The sequence below is a fragment of the Phallusia mammillata genome, chromosome 1 (assembly GCF_965637545.1).
Source record: "Phallusia mammillata chromosome 1, kaPhaMamm4.hap1.1, whole genome shotgun sequence".
Classification (NCBI taxonomy): Eukaryota; Metazoa; Chordata; class Ascidiacea; order Phlebobranchia; family Ascidiidae; genus Phallusia; species Phallusia mammillata.
The window spans coordinates 25232511-25247549 of record NC_137252.1 but is presented as its reverse complement, the minus strand read 5'-3'; the positions used below and the strand labels follow the sequence as shown (position 1 = coordinate 25247549).

Here is a 15039-nt window from a genome sequence, read left to right as displayed (position 1 = left end):
TCACCAGGTCGGCGTTTTTGTATGTGCCCTTCATAAAGAAACGCGTGAAGCACTTAATTGCAATTCTTTTATCAACCGTTGTTTTCGTTTTATGACCGACTTGTTTTTGTGCTTCAAAGCGGCCTCAAAATCATATGTAACCAGTCAACTTATGTCTATGTAACTGTTGTAACACTTTATCCCCGACCGTTGACTTAACTATGATTGCATAGAGAGCCATTTAGTTTTTGACTTAATAATAATACAATATAAACTGTTAAGACAAGCGTTTGCTGACAGTCGGTTGTTTTGTTTCTGTACAACTTCCCGGTTAAAAGTAAAAACTATACAACAATTTGCGACCTGATACCAATATAAAAGAAACCCATTTGGAGAGTCGTCCGCTACTGCATATCTTGTAAGTTGCGAAAACACTCAGTATGCAACAAAGTGATCCCACTACGATAGTTTCAAAATACAAACGCTGCATGATCTTGCTTTCTTTCAACAACAATTTAAATAAGCTTCCATTTTGGTTCTTGTTTGGAAACGATTGATTGGGAACCGGTTTACCCAGAAATTGGCATAATGGTTCCCATCCGTCTTTGACCTTGTAAACCAGTAGCTTGTCCTTTGGAGCGTTCTGTAAATTTTACGTGTAAAGTTTCATTGTACTGTCAACTAATCGTTGGCCAGTATTGTCTGTGATTGAGAAGGAAAACCCAGCTAACAATTTGACGTCGGCTCGACGTAGATTTTTGGTCAAGTTTGGTCGATAGGACGTTGCGACAAAACGTCAATTTTACGTAAAAGTGTCGACTCCAGAATACGTAGATAGGACGTTGGAAACTACGTTGTGGATAACGTAAACCTTACGTTCAGTAAACGTAACTACGAACGTTGTAAATTACGTTCTTAAAACGTAAATTTGCAACGTTATTTTTACGTAAAAGTGTCGACTCCAGAAGACGTAGATAGGACGTTGCAGATAACGTAAATTCGTGACGTCTTTAAAACGTAAATCGTGACGTTTGTTTTACGTAAAAGTGTCGACTCCAGAAAACGTAGATTGGACGTTGTAAACAACGTTTTCCCATGACGTTTGTTGCACGTCTAGTTAAACGTCAATACGACCTCATAAAAACGCGTCTCCATGACGTTGTTGAATTACGTCAAATATGCGTTGAACCAAACGTAATAACGATCGTTAAAAATTACATTTGTATGACGTAACTCATGACGTCATTTTTACGTAAGAGTGTCTACTCCATACGATGTATATATGACGTGGTAATTTATGTCAATAATACGCACAAATAAACATGAGTACGACACCTAACAACGCCGATCCTAATTACGTGTTGACATGTTTGCAATGTTTAAAACGTTTGCAGCTTTCTAACTAATGCTAACAATTAAACATGCCAAGGAATTAAAGTAGGAATATAATATTGATGGTGAAAAATCACAGTAGTACAGAATCAAAAAGGGTTAGCAGTAAACAGCAAAAAACGGCGAAAAAGTATGGCATTCACACAACAATAGACAAACATGTATGACTCCTAAAGAGTTTGTAAATACTATTAAGGTTTTAGTTGCATTGTGCTAAAACATTGCCTTATAATATCTGTTTGACATGACTTGTTCATAATACAACACAATTATAGCAGATACAAATAAACATTTCAAATAGTGCCAGTAAAATATAGAAAAACTCTCAATCAAAGTCCATGGCAATCTGCCTTTAAAAACCAATCTTTACTTCTCACATCTGAAGTCAAGGATGTTGACAAAGATTTCCGCGCTTCCACTCTGCAAATCAAATTTGTCGATGAGATTAGTCCTTCAGGTATAATTTATTGCAGCATATGTCAATTTTGTGAGTAAAGAACAACATGAGGTTGTAGATACAACTTTCACATTTATAACAATTTCTATGCAAAGGTATTAATATTTGACTTGTAAATGTGGTATTCAGGCAGCTAGACAATCATTTGACCCATTTTGGGGATGGTGTGTAAATTGTTGTAAGGTAAACAAACAAAAACAAAATCTTATCTATTAAAGGTTTGGGTAGCAGGTGTTATTTAATTGTTTCAAACATTTTCTGCCAAAAGACCTTTTAAGGACAAACAACCAACATTCCACACTGTACACTGCTTCATATTTCAACACTCCAGCATACTAAATCAAGCAAATAGGGTCAGAGCTTGGTCAGTCTTAGGGCCAGAATAAAATTAAATTTGTACTGTTAATAAACTTACTTTGTATTCAGACTAGTTTAAGCTTTTCTCTTCTGGTGCTTAAGGAATCCAGTGTTTTGCTTTGAACACCAGACTATAATACAAAAAAAGTCAAAAGCAAATACTGTGTACAAACTTAATAGGGTTTTGTTACACAAACTTCTGCAAGTAGAACTATACCTTTTGCTGTCCTTTGTTTGTTTCGATAATTTTTGTCATTTTCCAGAGAATATCGCAAGGAAACGGACCTTCCAGGTTTGCCAAGAGTATACCTAAAAATCACAAGCACTGTTGTAATTGTAATGTTCATGCAGCAATGTAACACAAATGTTGGCTTTACAGTGAGATTTGCACAAAAGAACTACACATAAATTAGTTTAAAACTTACTAGGATTTATTAAAAGATTTCGTCTTCAGTGTGCTTGCAGTCATAAGCCTCTAGTTCTTAGTTGCCACTAGATTGGGGACTTTAGACAGATTTTGCATTGTCACAAGTTTCCTTTTTTCTTCAGCATCACTCCAAAATGTGTAACTTGTTGGCTAAAAAACAAAAACACAAGTAACTGGTAAATATAAAAAATATTTCTATTTTTGGAAAGCAAAAGTGCCTCAATTCCAACAACTAAAATAGCAAATTAAAAAAACTATCTGCAACTACTCATTCATTGTGCTACACTTTTTTTTACTATATGACAGAATGAATTTGCAAACAGCAGCAAAATCCATGATATACATGACCAGCATTAGATAATGATCATTTCTAACATATTTATTCTCATGCATAAAGAGAAGAACAGCATGTAGGGTATTTTTTTGCATATTACAACATACATTGCATTCTGTATCATTTAGGCTAAACACATATACAACTATTAGCTACTTAAAACTTACATAAAACTGAACTGATCCATCTGTAGGTGTTGCAGGGCAGTAAAGATACTTTTTACACATGGGTTGTTTATGTACTAATGTTAAGCAACCCTTTTGTGGTCTTTCTTTCCAATGACCAAAATGACAAGTATGTGTGTCTTCAACACAAAGTAGTTTTATGACAAATTCACACAGGTTTAGAATGTACTATGTAATGAATATTAAAACTGCAATTGTAGATAAAAAATGATTTATTAATTATGATGGTACAGGACCTAATTAAGTATAAGTGTATGTCAAATACAATCTATAATTTTAGTATTAAACTAACTAATTCTAGTTGACATATTTTAACATAATGTATACAATACATTGTTACATCTCCACGTTCAGTTACGCATGATTAACTTGTCTCATTATTCCCCTGCTATGACGTTACAATCGCCATGTGCGTAACAGTAAAATTAGAAGGCCTTTGTCTGTATGTTGCAATGATTAGTTCATTTACTGTACAACGTGGTCGAGTAAGGTGATTTATAACTGCATTAAGTAAATTCGTTTGTGTTGCATTTTTTAGAGACGAATAAGGCTAAATTAAATATTGTGACGACTGACTAATTAATCTTCAAGTGAAGGCTGTCTACCGTGATTGTCGGTGAGTGTTTAATTCGATTTGTGACCTAAATTAATTCATGGCTTTATGTGTGACTTATGGCATGCTGTATTTTCCTATAGTGATTGCAGCGATTGTTTCATCGTCTTGCAACTGTTGATACGTGTACTGTACCTGTTGACCTGTGTCGCAAAATAGTTGGTAAGTTAGTCATTGGCATTTTTGTGCGTTGACATATGTCAATGTGTTTCGTTTTCTTGTTTAGAAAACCGTTCCCGTCTCCGTTTCGTTCTCAACCCTGTTTCTGTCCGTTCCTAAATTGTGTACGACGTTGTGGTTGTTGCCGCTGTTGTCGCTGTGGACTATTACACGAGATTCGGGAAGTGTGATTTGTGTGGGAAAGGGCGGGGCGTGTTTCAACGTGACAAACCCCTTTGTGAGGCTCAGCCTTGCAGGTCGGCCGTTCAGAGTCTACATAAAGAAGTTTTCAACTGCTGCTCGTTGAAAAGGAAGTTTCAACTGTCGCTGATTGAGAGAAGCTTTCTACTCTTCCTTATTGGAAAGAAGCTGTTGCTTGGTTAAAAAATGAATTCCGACACGATTGAAGAAGATAAGGGTGAACAGCTCATCAAATTGCAACGTTTATTGCAAGAATCCTACACCCAAACGGAACGTTTAATGGTCAGTCCCAATAACTTAGTTTCTGTACATTCATCGGTGCGAATTATAAATGAAAGGTACCGACTTCTTGTGGAGCATATTACTTCAAATTCACCTGAAAATGAAGACCTTGTCAAGGATTTGTTAAAGCGATACGCTGAGGAGAAGACGGAGTTTGATAGCAGGGTTGCTGAATGGATCGAAAAGGCCCAGCCTGCTACGTCCCCACCGCCACAAGTTGGTTCAAAAAAGTCGGTTAAAAGTTGCACTTCTAGTTGCCCTACTTCAGCAAGTACGAGTTCCAGTGTTCGTAGAACTGAAGCACGAATTAAGCTTGAGATGGCTCGCGCAAAACTTCGTCAGGCCAAGGAAAGACAGGACGAGGAGAACGAGCGACGAAAGAAGCTGCTTGATGACGAACGCAAGTTGCGTGATGAAGAACAGAAGTTGCGTGAGTCAGAGCGCCGATTGACAGCCGACGCAGAAATTCGCGAGGTACAACGTCAAGCCGAACTAGCCGAAATCGAAGCTCGCGGATGGGAAGGTAAATTCGAAGCGGAATTCGTTTATCCGCCAACCGTAGAGAGGCCTTTTGTGCAAACGGTCACCGAATGTCTAAAACCTGTACCGCGTTGTGATAGGCAGGAGCTGCCTAAAGTAAGTCATCAGCCTCCTATCTATGCTACTCCGCAATACGATTGTCAAAATAGGAATAATCCCACAGTAGCGCAGGAACCTCGTTACAGCTCAGATGAGCGTTTTCTACCGCGTCCGAAGATAATGTCATTTAACGGCGATCCAATGGAATACTGGACGTTCATTCGCAACTTTGAAGCGCACGTTGCCACTAAAGTTCACTCTGACGATTTGCGGTTGGTTTATCTGCTGCAACATTGTGATGACAAAGTGCGACCTAAAATTGATCACTTGACGAAAAGGCCAGTCGAGGGTTACCGACAGGCACGTCAAAAGCTATTTCATGAGTACGGACAGCCGCACATTATCGCAAATGCCAGTGAGCAGCATTTGAAGAAGAGTCCTCGCTTGAAAGGAGATCAACCGGAACGACTAATGCAGTTTGCAGATCTGCTGGAAAAATGTCTCACTACACTGGAGGATATCGATGAATATGCCGGTCTTAACTCACTTGACACCATGCTGCAGCTCATTGACAAGTTGCCCTATCGCTTGCAGGAAAAATGGATAGAGCGATCAGTCGAAGTTCTGCATCGCACTAATCGTGAAGCCGGGTTTAGCCACTTTGTTCAGTTTGTTTCGGAACGTGCAGAGGTGGAAAATTCCCTCTACGGAAGTAGGATTATGGGATATAGGCGCGACAAGGATCCTGGTCCACCGATGAGAAAGCCAAGAGCGTCTGCGTACGTTGTGAACCCAGTTGAAGTTCGACAGCGTCCGACAGAGAGGCCGACTACTTCCGCTACGTGTCTGTTCTGTGGTAAGGCTCACGATTTGCCTAAGTGCTTTGAGTTTAAACGTAAAACGTACTCCGAACGTGTGGAATTCGTCAGTCGTAAGAGATTGTGCTTCAGATGCCTTACTCCAGGTCACTGTGTTAGACGATGCAAGGCGAGAACTGCCTGCGAAGAAAACGACTGTTCGAGTCACTACCACCACACATTGCTGCATAGGCCTGCTCCAGCCGCAAAGCCAGAGTCACAAGCGACACCAGCTGAGCCGCAAAAGGTCGCTTCATGTTCAGTGGCAACGCCGGGCGAATGTGGTTACGAAGACGTGTATCAATGCGTCGTACCGGTCGAGGTAAAATACGAAGGCCGGAAGGTTTTAACATACGCATTTTTGGATATCGGCTCTACCGGAACCTTCTGTAACCAAAGGTTGATTGAAGCCCTGGGCATGAAAGGTGAGACTAAGGAGATTGTTTTACAAACACTGACAGATGAAGCCAAAGAGCATACGGCAGTTTCAGTGAGTTTCTCTGTTTCTCCAGTAGGTGGCGGAGATGATATATTTCTCCCTAAAGTAATAACCGTTGGTGAAATCCCCGTTCGTCCTAATCCGATTCTTAGCAAAGAAGCATTAAGGGGTGCCCCACATTTACGTGACTTGAATTTTCCCTTAATCGAGAAAGGAACTGTAACATTGCTGATTGGTCTGGATAATCCAGACGCCTTGTTCATTGAGGAGATGCGTCGTGGTCCAAAAGGGAAACCGTTTGCTGTCAAGACACCTTTTGGATGGACATTATTTGGCCCTTCACTCCTTCCGTGTGCATCATCGAGGTATCAGGTAAACTTCGTGAAGTCTAGAGACAGCTCTTTACAGAAGCAAATCTCTAGTCTGTGGGAGACAGATTTTGGGAACGAAACTGCTGTTCTAGATTTCCCCACGTCGCGCGAAGACAGAAAGACGTATGGTATCATGCAAAAGAACGTGAAAATGGTGGAAGGTCACTATGAGCTGCCGTTGCCGTGGAGAGAAAGCTCAGCTTGTTTGCCAGATAACAAGCCAATGGCCGAAAGACGGCTGACGTACTTGAAGCGACGCCTGGAGAAGGATCACTCACTGAAGGAAAAGTACGTGAGCACAATGCAGTCCTACCTCGAGAAAGGGTACGCAAGAGAGATACCTCGAGAAGAAATCGAATCGGTTGATGGTGTTTGCTGGTATTTACCACACCATCCTGTACTTCATCCCCGTAAGCCAGACAAGGTTCGTGTAGTTTTTGATTGCGCTGCAAAGCACAAGGGCGTTTCCCTCAATGATGTGCTGATGCAGGGCCCGGATCTCGTAAACAGTTTGGTGGGTGTTTTGACTCGATTTCGCAAAGAGCGGTACGCTTTGGTGGCCGATATAGAATCGATGTTCCACCAGATTCGTGTTACCCTTAAGGACAGGGACGCCTTGCGATTTCTGTGGTGGCCAGGAGGGGATTTGACAAATCAACCAACAGCGCATCAAATGACTGTGCACCTGTTCGGGGCGACTTCATCCCCTAGTTGCGCGAGTTTTTGCTTGAAGCAAACAGCCTTGGATTTTGGTCAAGATTTCAATGCACAAGCGTCTTCGGTCGTCAGAAGAAATTTTTACGTGGACGACTGCCTGACTTCGGTTGCATCTACAGTGGAGGGAATTCAAATGACCAAAGAGATTTCAGATTTGTTGTCACGTGGAGGATTCCACTTGACAAAATGGCTCAGTAATAACCAGAAGATTCTGTCAAAAATTCCTGAAGAAGAGAGGTCAAAGGCAGTGCGAAACAAAAGCTTGAGTGATGACGTCACAGAGAGAGTGCTTGGTGTCCACTGGAACGTGCACGAAGATACGTTTGGATTTAAGGTCAACCTTCCTGAAACGGCGAAGACTCGAAGAGGACTTCTTTCTGCATTGAGTTCACTGTACGACCCTCTTGGATTCGTTGCACCGTGCACGCTTGGAGCCAAATTATTACTCCAAGGTTTGTGCAAACGTGGAGTTGGCTGGGACGACTGCATTTTGGAATCGGAAGCAACACAATGGAGCGAATGGCTTGGGCGTTTACCGAAGCTTCATGACCTGTGTCTTCCTCGTTGTTTTAAGCCCGATGATTTCGGCGATGTGCAAAGTTGGGAGTTACACCACTTTGCAGATGCTTCCTCCGTGGCCTACGGAGCTGTGTGTTATCTGAGGATAGTCGACGTCGGTTTGCGTGTTCACTGCGTGTTTCTTGTTGGCAAGTGTCGACTAGCGCCGCTGAAAACAGTGTCAATTCCAAGACTGGAACTGACGGCGGCAGTTCTATCCGTGAAGCTAGATGAAATGATGCGACGAGAGCTTGGCTTGCCAGTGCATCGGTCTGTGTTCTGGACAGACTCCACTGCCGTCCTACAGAGCATCAGGAATTCGAAGAAGAGATTCCCTACGTTCGTTGCTAATCGAATTGCAAAGATTGAAAGGCAAAGCGATCCTTTAAGCTGGAGACATGTTCCTTCAAAGCTCAATCCGGCAGACGAGGCGTCACGTGGATTGACGTCAGAAGCGTTAGTGACGTCTGGCCGCTGGTTGCGCGGTCCGCAGTTTTTGTTGGAATCTGAGGATCACTGGCCTGTGAGTCCGATTGTTTTACCCGACTTGCCTGCTGAGTTCAGTCCCGTAAAAAAGCAGGAAGTCTCCATACATATGGTCGTAGAGAGGCAGTCCATAGTTGAGAGGATCATCCATCGGTACTCTTCGTTGCATCGTTTGAAAAAGAGTATCGCCTGGCTGCTTCGATATAAGAAGTTTTTACTGTCGCGTGTTCGCGGTAACAAGGCTGTGGTGGAGAATCGTGGATCATTATCTGTTGAAGAATTAAATGCTGCCGAACTGGAGTTGATTAAATATGTGCAGCGAAAGCATTTCAGCCCTGAGCTTGCTGCGTTGGAGAAGGGATCTCTTTCCAAGACCTCTGTGAAACGTCACATGTTCAAACTAAATCCAATGGTTGTTAACTCCGTGCTTCGAGTTGGTGGTCGACTAGAAAAGGCTTTCATTCCGTACGATGCCAAACATCCGATTCTTCTACCACATTCGTGTCATTTTACTGACTTGGTTATCGAGAGACATCATCGTCTTGTCGGACATTCTGGGATGGGCCACACTTGGTCGTCGCTGCGCCAAAGGTTTTGGATACTTAAAGGTGGAGTAGCCGTACGCCGAGTGATTGGGAATTGCCTGTTCTGCAAGAGAAGAAATGCTTCCGCTGGAGTACAGAGGATGGCAGACCTTCCTTCAGCAAGACTGCATCCGGACGAGCCCCCGTTTTCACACGTAGGGGTGGATTATTTCGGTCCCTTTCCAGTTAGGCAGGGACGGAGCATCGTGAAACGGTACGGGGCAGTGTTTACCTGCCTATCAATTCGAGCTGTCCATATCGAAGTTGCCCACAGCCTATCTACAGACTCGTTCATCGACGCGCTTCGTCGCTTCATTGGTCGGCGTGGGAATCCTGTAAATATATATTCCGACAATGGGACGAACTTTGTCGGTGCAGAACGGATACTGAGAGAATCACTGCAGTCTTGGAACCAAGTTCACATTGAGGAGTACCTGAAACAAAGCGGAATTCGTTGGTCGTTCAATCCCCCGACAGCCAGTCATATGGGAGGTGCGTGGGAACGAATGGTGCGCTCCATCCGGCGAATTCTGACGTCTCTGATGACACAGCAAGTTGTTTCCGACGAAACATTGTCAACGCTTTTTGTTGAGGTTGAGTCAATACTCAACTCGCGTCCTCTTATTCCTGTCACCTTTGATCCCCGCGATGATGAGCCGATCACACCCAATCATCTCCTGCTCATGAGATGCAACTCGAATTTGCCTCCTGGCTTGTTCGACAAAAAGGACTGTTACGTGCGGCGCCGTTGGGCGCAAGTGCAGTACTTGGCGAATCAATTTTGGATCCGCTGGGTTCGCGAATATCTACCGAACATCATTTCCAGGCAGAAGTGGTTCCAGAAGAGGAGAGATCTCCAGATCAACGATGTGGTTCTCGTCGTGGATGATTCACAGCCACGCTCCAAGTGGTTGATGGGTCGCGTTGCGGATACATTTCCCGATAAAACGGGAACTGTACGCTCGGTGCTTGTGCAAACGCGATACAATCGTGTCAAACGACCGATTGCAAAACTTTGCTTGATTGTCGCCGCTGAAAGTGATGCTTAGTGTGCTGTTTTGTTTATTGAATTTCGTTGAACGTTCGATGTTTGTTTGTGTGTGAAATGTATTTACCCGGGTCATACATTTAGGTGGGGGTATGTTACATCTCCACGTTCAGTTACGCATGATTAACTTGTCTCATTATTCCCCTGCTATGACGTTACAATCGCCATGTGCGTAACAGTAAAATTAGAAGGCCTTTGTCTGTATGTTGCAATGATTAGTTCATTTACTGTACAACGTGGTCGAGTAAGGTGATTTATTACTGCATTAAGTAAATTCGTTTGTGTTGCATTTTTTAGAGACGAATAAGGCTAAATTAAATATTGTGACGACTGACTAATTAATCTTCAAGTGAAGGCTGTCTACCGTGATTGTCGGTGAGTGTTTAATTCGATTTGTGACCTAAATTAATTCATGGCTTTATGTGTGACTTATGGCATGCTGTATTTTCCTATAGTGATTGCAGCGATTGTTTCATCGTCTTGCAACTGTTGATACGTGTACTGTACCTGTTGACCTGTGTCGCAAAATAGTTGGTAAGTTAGTCATTGGCATTTTTGTGCGTTGACATATGTCAATGTGTTTCGTTTTCTTGTTTAGAAAACCGTTCCCGTCTCCGTTTCGTTCTCAACCCTGTTTCTGTCCGTTCCTAAATTGTGTACGACGTTGTGGTTGTTGCCGCTGTTGTCGCTGTGGACTATTACACGAGATTCGGGAAGTGTGATTTGTGTGGGAAAGGGCGGGGCGTGTTTCAACGTGACAAACCCCTTTGTGAGGCTCAGCCTTGCAGGTCGGCCGTTCAGAGTCTACAACATTATATAGCCTGCTTTCTAGAACAGCTTTAGCTTACTTTTTGACAAATAGCACAAAGGTGACTTTCTAAGTAAACATATCCAAACCATTGAAATAGCAGGTAAAATAGTTAATTTTGAAAAATTTTGAAAAAAAAAATACTTGAAAAATGAATGCAACATATTACTGTAAACTAAAGTCCAACATTCGACTGGTGCCCAGCAAACACAATACTCACATTCTGATTTAAAACATACCTATCTGAAATAATACAACAACAGACAGACATCTCCAAAATAGTTCAACTTCAGGCAATTCAGGCCTACAGTCCTGTCAAACTAGGCGCAAAAACTGACACCTCTGGAATAACTTATACTCACACTCGAACTGCAATAAGGAAAATTAATCAAAGTTTTACTGACTAACACGCATTATGGATTTCTGAAGTCCACAACACGGACAACGCCTCTACACCTTTTGAACGAAGTACATCCATAACAGCGGGTTTTGAAATTTCAAAGTCCGCCCTGCGCGCCAAAATTCAAAATGTGCGCGAATATTTTGAAATTGAATGTTGCGATGTATGTCTTAACGATTTGCACATGTGTTTAAAAGAAAAATCAATCAGTCAAGTAATTATCGCACTAAAAATTAATTAAAGACTATACAATTGTATAGCTTAAGCTTTCTCATCAGAGCTCATATAAGAGCGGTTTTGAAAACACTTTTAAACTGATCACCGCGCCCAAAATCAAACCTGTATGACGGATTTTGATATGTTATGTTACGACCTATGGCGCAATAATTTATACATTTTCGAAAAAGAAAAGCGGTAAAAAAGTTAAAAAGGACACGGAAAATCAATTGTAGAAACCTGCAATTTGGAAGTGACGTTTCATAACATTGCAACATTAGTTTACTTGTCATATGACGGCAATAAAGCGTTACAAATGACGTCGAAAACGGTTGCAAACTGGTTAAATTTGACGTCAGTGACAAACGTGAATTCTACGTCACGCATGACGTTTTAACATAGTTGTATTGCAGTTTGTTGCAACGTTACTAAACAACGTTAATAAAACGTTTAAAAAGACGTCGAAAACGGTTGTAAACTGGTTAAATTTGACGTCATAGATAAACGTGAATTCTACGTCACGCATGACGTTTTAAAATTGTTGTATTGCAGTTTGTTGCAACGTTACTAAACAACGTTAATAAAACGTTTGAAATGACGTCGAAAACAGTTGTACACAAGTTAAATTTGACGTCAGTAACAAACGTGAATTCTACGTCACGCATGACGTTTTAAAATTGATGTATTGCAGTTTGTTGCAACGTTAATAAACAACGTTTATAAAACGTTTGAAATGACGTCGAAAACAGTTGTACACAAGTTAAATTTGACGTCAGTGACAAACGTGACTTTTACGTCACGCATGACGTTTTAACATATTTGTATTGCAGTTTGTTGCAACGTTACTAAACAACGTTAATAAAACGTTTGAAATGACGTCGAAAACAGTTGTACACAAGTTAAATTTGACGTCAGTAACAAACGTGACTTTTACGTCACGTATGACGTTTTAACGTAGTCGTATTGCAGTTTGTTGCAACGTTACTAAACAACGTTAATAAAACGTTTGAGGTGACGTCGAAAACGGTTGTAAACTGGTTAAATTTGACGTCAGAGAAAAACGTGAATTCTACGTCACGTATAACGTTTTACCATAGTTGTATTGCAGTTTTTTGCAACGTTACTAAACAACGTTAATAAAACGTTTGAGGTGACGTCGAAAACGGTTGTACACAAGTTAAATTTGACGTCAGAGACAAACGTGAATTCTACGTTACGTATGACGTTTTAACATAGTTGTATTGCAGTTTGATACAACGTTAAGAATCAACGCAAATAAAACGTTCAAAATTACGTCAAATAAAGTTGCAGACAGGTTTTCTTGTAACGTCAACAAAAAACGTTATTTTTACGTTTCAAACCACGTCTGGAAAGGTTGTATAAATGTTTTTGTCTGACGTTAGGTTTTACCAATCTTCAACGTCATGTATTACGTAACAAAAACTGTAGTAAGACGTGATTTGTTGACGTTCGTTGGCAAACATTCCCACAACATTTACTTTGTTCAAAAAAATTGGTCCCGAACGTCGAAACTACGTTGTGTGTTAGCTGGGAAGTCTGTTAGAAAATTAACTTGGCAACGACTGTTTCTTTGAGTGTAATTAAGTAATCACCGGGTTTCTTTTTATGTGTCATATGTTGTTAAGAAATACCAAATGTTAAAAAATACCTTACCTGTAAAACATTCAGGTTATGTTGACGGTAACGCGACCTCATCAAGAGTTCATTGAGGTGAGGAGTTGACCAAACGTATGGAAGACTAAAGCCGAATAATGCGATACCTGTAAAAATAGTGAAGGAATTAACGATTCCCTATATGTGTTACGACTCGTAACCTACAAACGCTTCAAAATATTTTCTATTTTTTTCTGGCAGTTAGCCGAAGAATAAAGTTTATATACATATACCCAATTTATTGTCAACGTTAGGCATAAAAGTCGAATTTTTAATATTTATTCTTACTAAAAACTAAATTGTTTGCCTACTTTGGCATTTTGTTGTTTTTAAAACTCACAATGCCTATCGAAGTATCGGTGCCAAGATCTTCCGTGAGGAGAAAAAAACCAAATCATTCTTAATGCAATATTTTTCAAATCTTGCATTTGACTGAACCAGCTATTGATCCAGGCGTCTTCGTCTCTTATGGTTAAAATAATCTGCAACATAATTTAAAATGTCAATTTAAAAGTAATATAAAATAGCGAAAAACTGTCAAAATATGTGCACACAAAAATGTTACCAACCAAGGAGTCTGGAAACATTTTGTGAATTTCCTCCCAGAAATAGAACACCGGAGTATCAGTAATTGCATCCACGTCTTCGTACATTTCACGAAAATCGTTGACATTTCCTTTACCGGTAAGAATTTGCTCCCACCGCTTACCGTGGTACCAGTAGTGCTCCATGTAATCGTAAACATCGTATCCTAGGATTGACAGTGCCTTGGCGATGCTTTTTGTACCAGTTTTAGGGTATCCAGCTAAAATAACTTTCATTTTGGGGTGTTTATTTTTCACTTTTAGGAAGTCAGTATACCTTCAGAAGCTTGATGTTGAAACTAAAAATATGCATTTTAGTTTGAAGTAAACTAAGAGCCAACATTGCGTTATTTTGAGTGTGTGTATTGGGGTGTGCTCCTCCTTTTGGCGCTTAAAATCATACCACAGGGTTTCATTCGATGGTTTATTTTCCATCAATGTTTCCCCTTAATAGTATTTCACTCACAATGCGTTAAACTAACTCTCTGGTGAGCTCCCACCTCATATCGCTTCATATGGTTACCGGGCCGTACGGACTGGGCTACACCATGGAGGTGTCCGTTACCGCGGGCCGTATAATTTCTCAGGTTAAATGCTATAAAACATTTTGCCCATGTATCCCGGGCATGATAAACTAATTTAAGCGTTTTTATAGCTGTATGTTTGTAGTTTTTTTAAGACCGGTCCGCGATAAAAATTTTAGTTTCAAAACCGGTCCGCAGTGCAAAAAAGGTTGTCGACCCCATGGTATGGCCTATATAGCTGCGGTGCGTGTTTCAACATTGCGCAGCTATTTCCGGCTTGGTGATTGTTTTAGTGCAATTGTGTCGCTATGTTGTCTTTTACCAAGCGAAATAAACTCAACTCAACTCATTGACACTATTTAGGACTCATAACGTTTCAACGTTGCGCAGATACTTCCGGCTGGATGATTGTTCAGTGCAATGGAACGCTATGTGATCTTTTTCGAAGCGAAATAAACTCCAATTTAACTTGACTCTTATCTAACAAATGTGTCGTTCTACTGGCGTGATGCTAAACAAAATATCAGTTATTTTTCAAGCACTTGCATTTTTACTGACGTTTTGCCCATTACAATGTGTTTGGAAAACAACTAGTATTTTGTTTAGCATCACGCCAGTATAACGACAAATTTGTTAAATATGCAACTTGGTGCAATCGCGTTTTCCACTCAGACCTGTCCAGGCTCGGTAGCTGTCCAAGCAAAAACAAACAACCAGGATTTGCCAGAAACGCACAAACAAAACGAGGATTAAAATAACACTCGAGCTAGTGCTGCTTGAGGGTGTAGCCTAGTGACCCTTAGGGTAG

General features: G+C 40.9%; 2 protein-coding genes and 1 long non-coding RNA gene across 6 annotated transcripts; 1 reads left to right on the top strand and 2 right to left on the bottom strand.

Annotated features, from left to right (window-relative positions):
• Window positions 1-16: 16 nt before the first annotated feature.
• LOC145223161 (uncharacterized) lies at window positions 17-14001 on the bottom strand. Its single transcript, XM_080089521.1, has 4 exons — window positions 13693-14001; window positions 13464-13605; window positions 13124-13230; window positions 17-622 (listed from the first exon to the last, which is right to left on the bottom strand). The coding sequence occupies exons 1-4, from the start codon at window positions 13942-13944 to the stop codon at window positions 311-313; spliced, it is 813 nt and encodes a 270-aa protein (XP_079945647.1). The 5' UTR covers window positions 13945-14001; the 3' UTR covers window positions 17-310.
• Window positions 1412-3629, bottom strand: LOC145223172 (uncharacterized). 2 transcript variants are annotated; one of them, XR_013859420.1, is made up of 5 exons: window positions 3114-3625; window positions 2611-2762; window positions 2403-2494; window positions 2244-2316; window positions 1412-1791 (listed from the first exon to the last, which is right to left on the bottom strand). It is a non-coding gene; the product is annotated as an uncharacterized LOC145223172 (long non-coding RNA). The 2 variants fall into 2 exon arrangements; XR_013859419.1 differs by having other exon boundaries at window positions 2244-2494; window positions 3114-3629.
• On the top strand, window positions 3638-10741 carry LOC145223147 (uncharacterized). 3 transcript variants are annotated; one of them, XR_013859416.1, is made up of 3 exons: window positions 3638-3906; window positions 3971-10559; window positions 10624-10741. XR_013859416.1 is itself a non-coding variant. In XM_080089505.1 (2 exons), exon 2 carries the CDS (start codon window positions 4291-4293, stop codon window positions 10024-10026), a length of 5736 nt encoding a protein of 1911 aa, XP_079945631.1. In that variant the 5' UTR covers window positions 3638-3906; window positions 3971-4290; the 3' UTR covers window positions 10027-10741. The 3 variants fall into 3 exon arrangements, 1 of the variants encoding a protein (XP_079945631.1); XR_013859418.1 differs by having other exon boundaries at window positions 3638-10559; XM_080089505.1 differs by having other exon boundaries at window positions 3971-10741.
• Window positions 14002-15039: the final 1038 nt, after the last annotated feature.

Bases quoted from the DNA above. Each gene is read 5' to 3' on its own strand.
- LOC145223147 (XM_080089505.1), top strand. From the start codon at position 4,291: ATGAATTCCGACACGATTGAAGAAGATAAGGGTGAACAGCTCATCAAA.
- LOC145223161 (XM_080089521.1), bottom strand. From the start codon at position 13,944: ATGAAAGTTATTTTAGCTGGATACCCTAAAACTGGTACAAAAAGCATC. The intron at 13,231-13,463 runs GTGAGTTTTAAA...CTATTTTTACAG, and splicing joins CCGATACTTCGATAGGCATT to GTATCGCATTATTCGGCTTT. The intron at 623-13,123 runs GTAAGGTATTTT...TAAAATTTACAG, and splicing joins ATAACCTGAATGTTTTACAG to AACGCTCCAAAGGACAAGCT.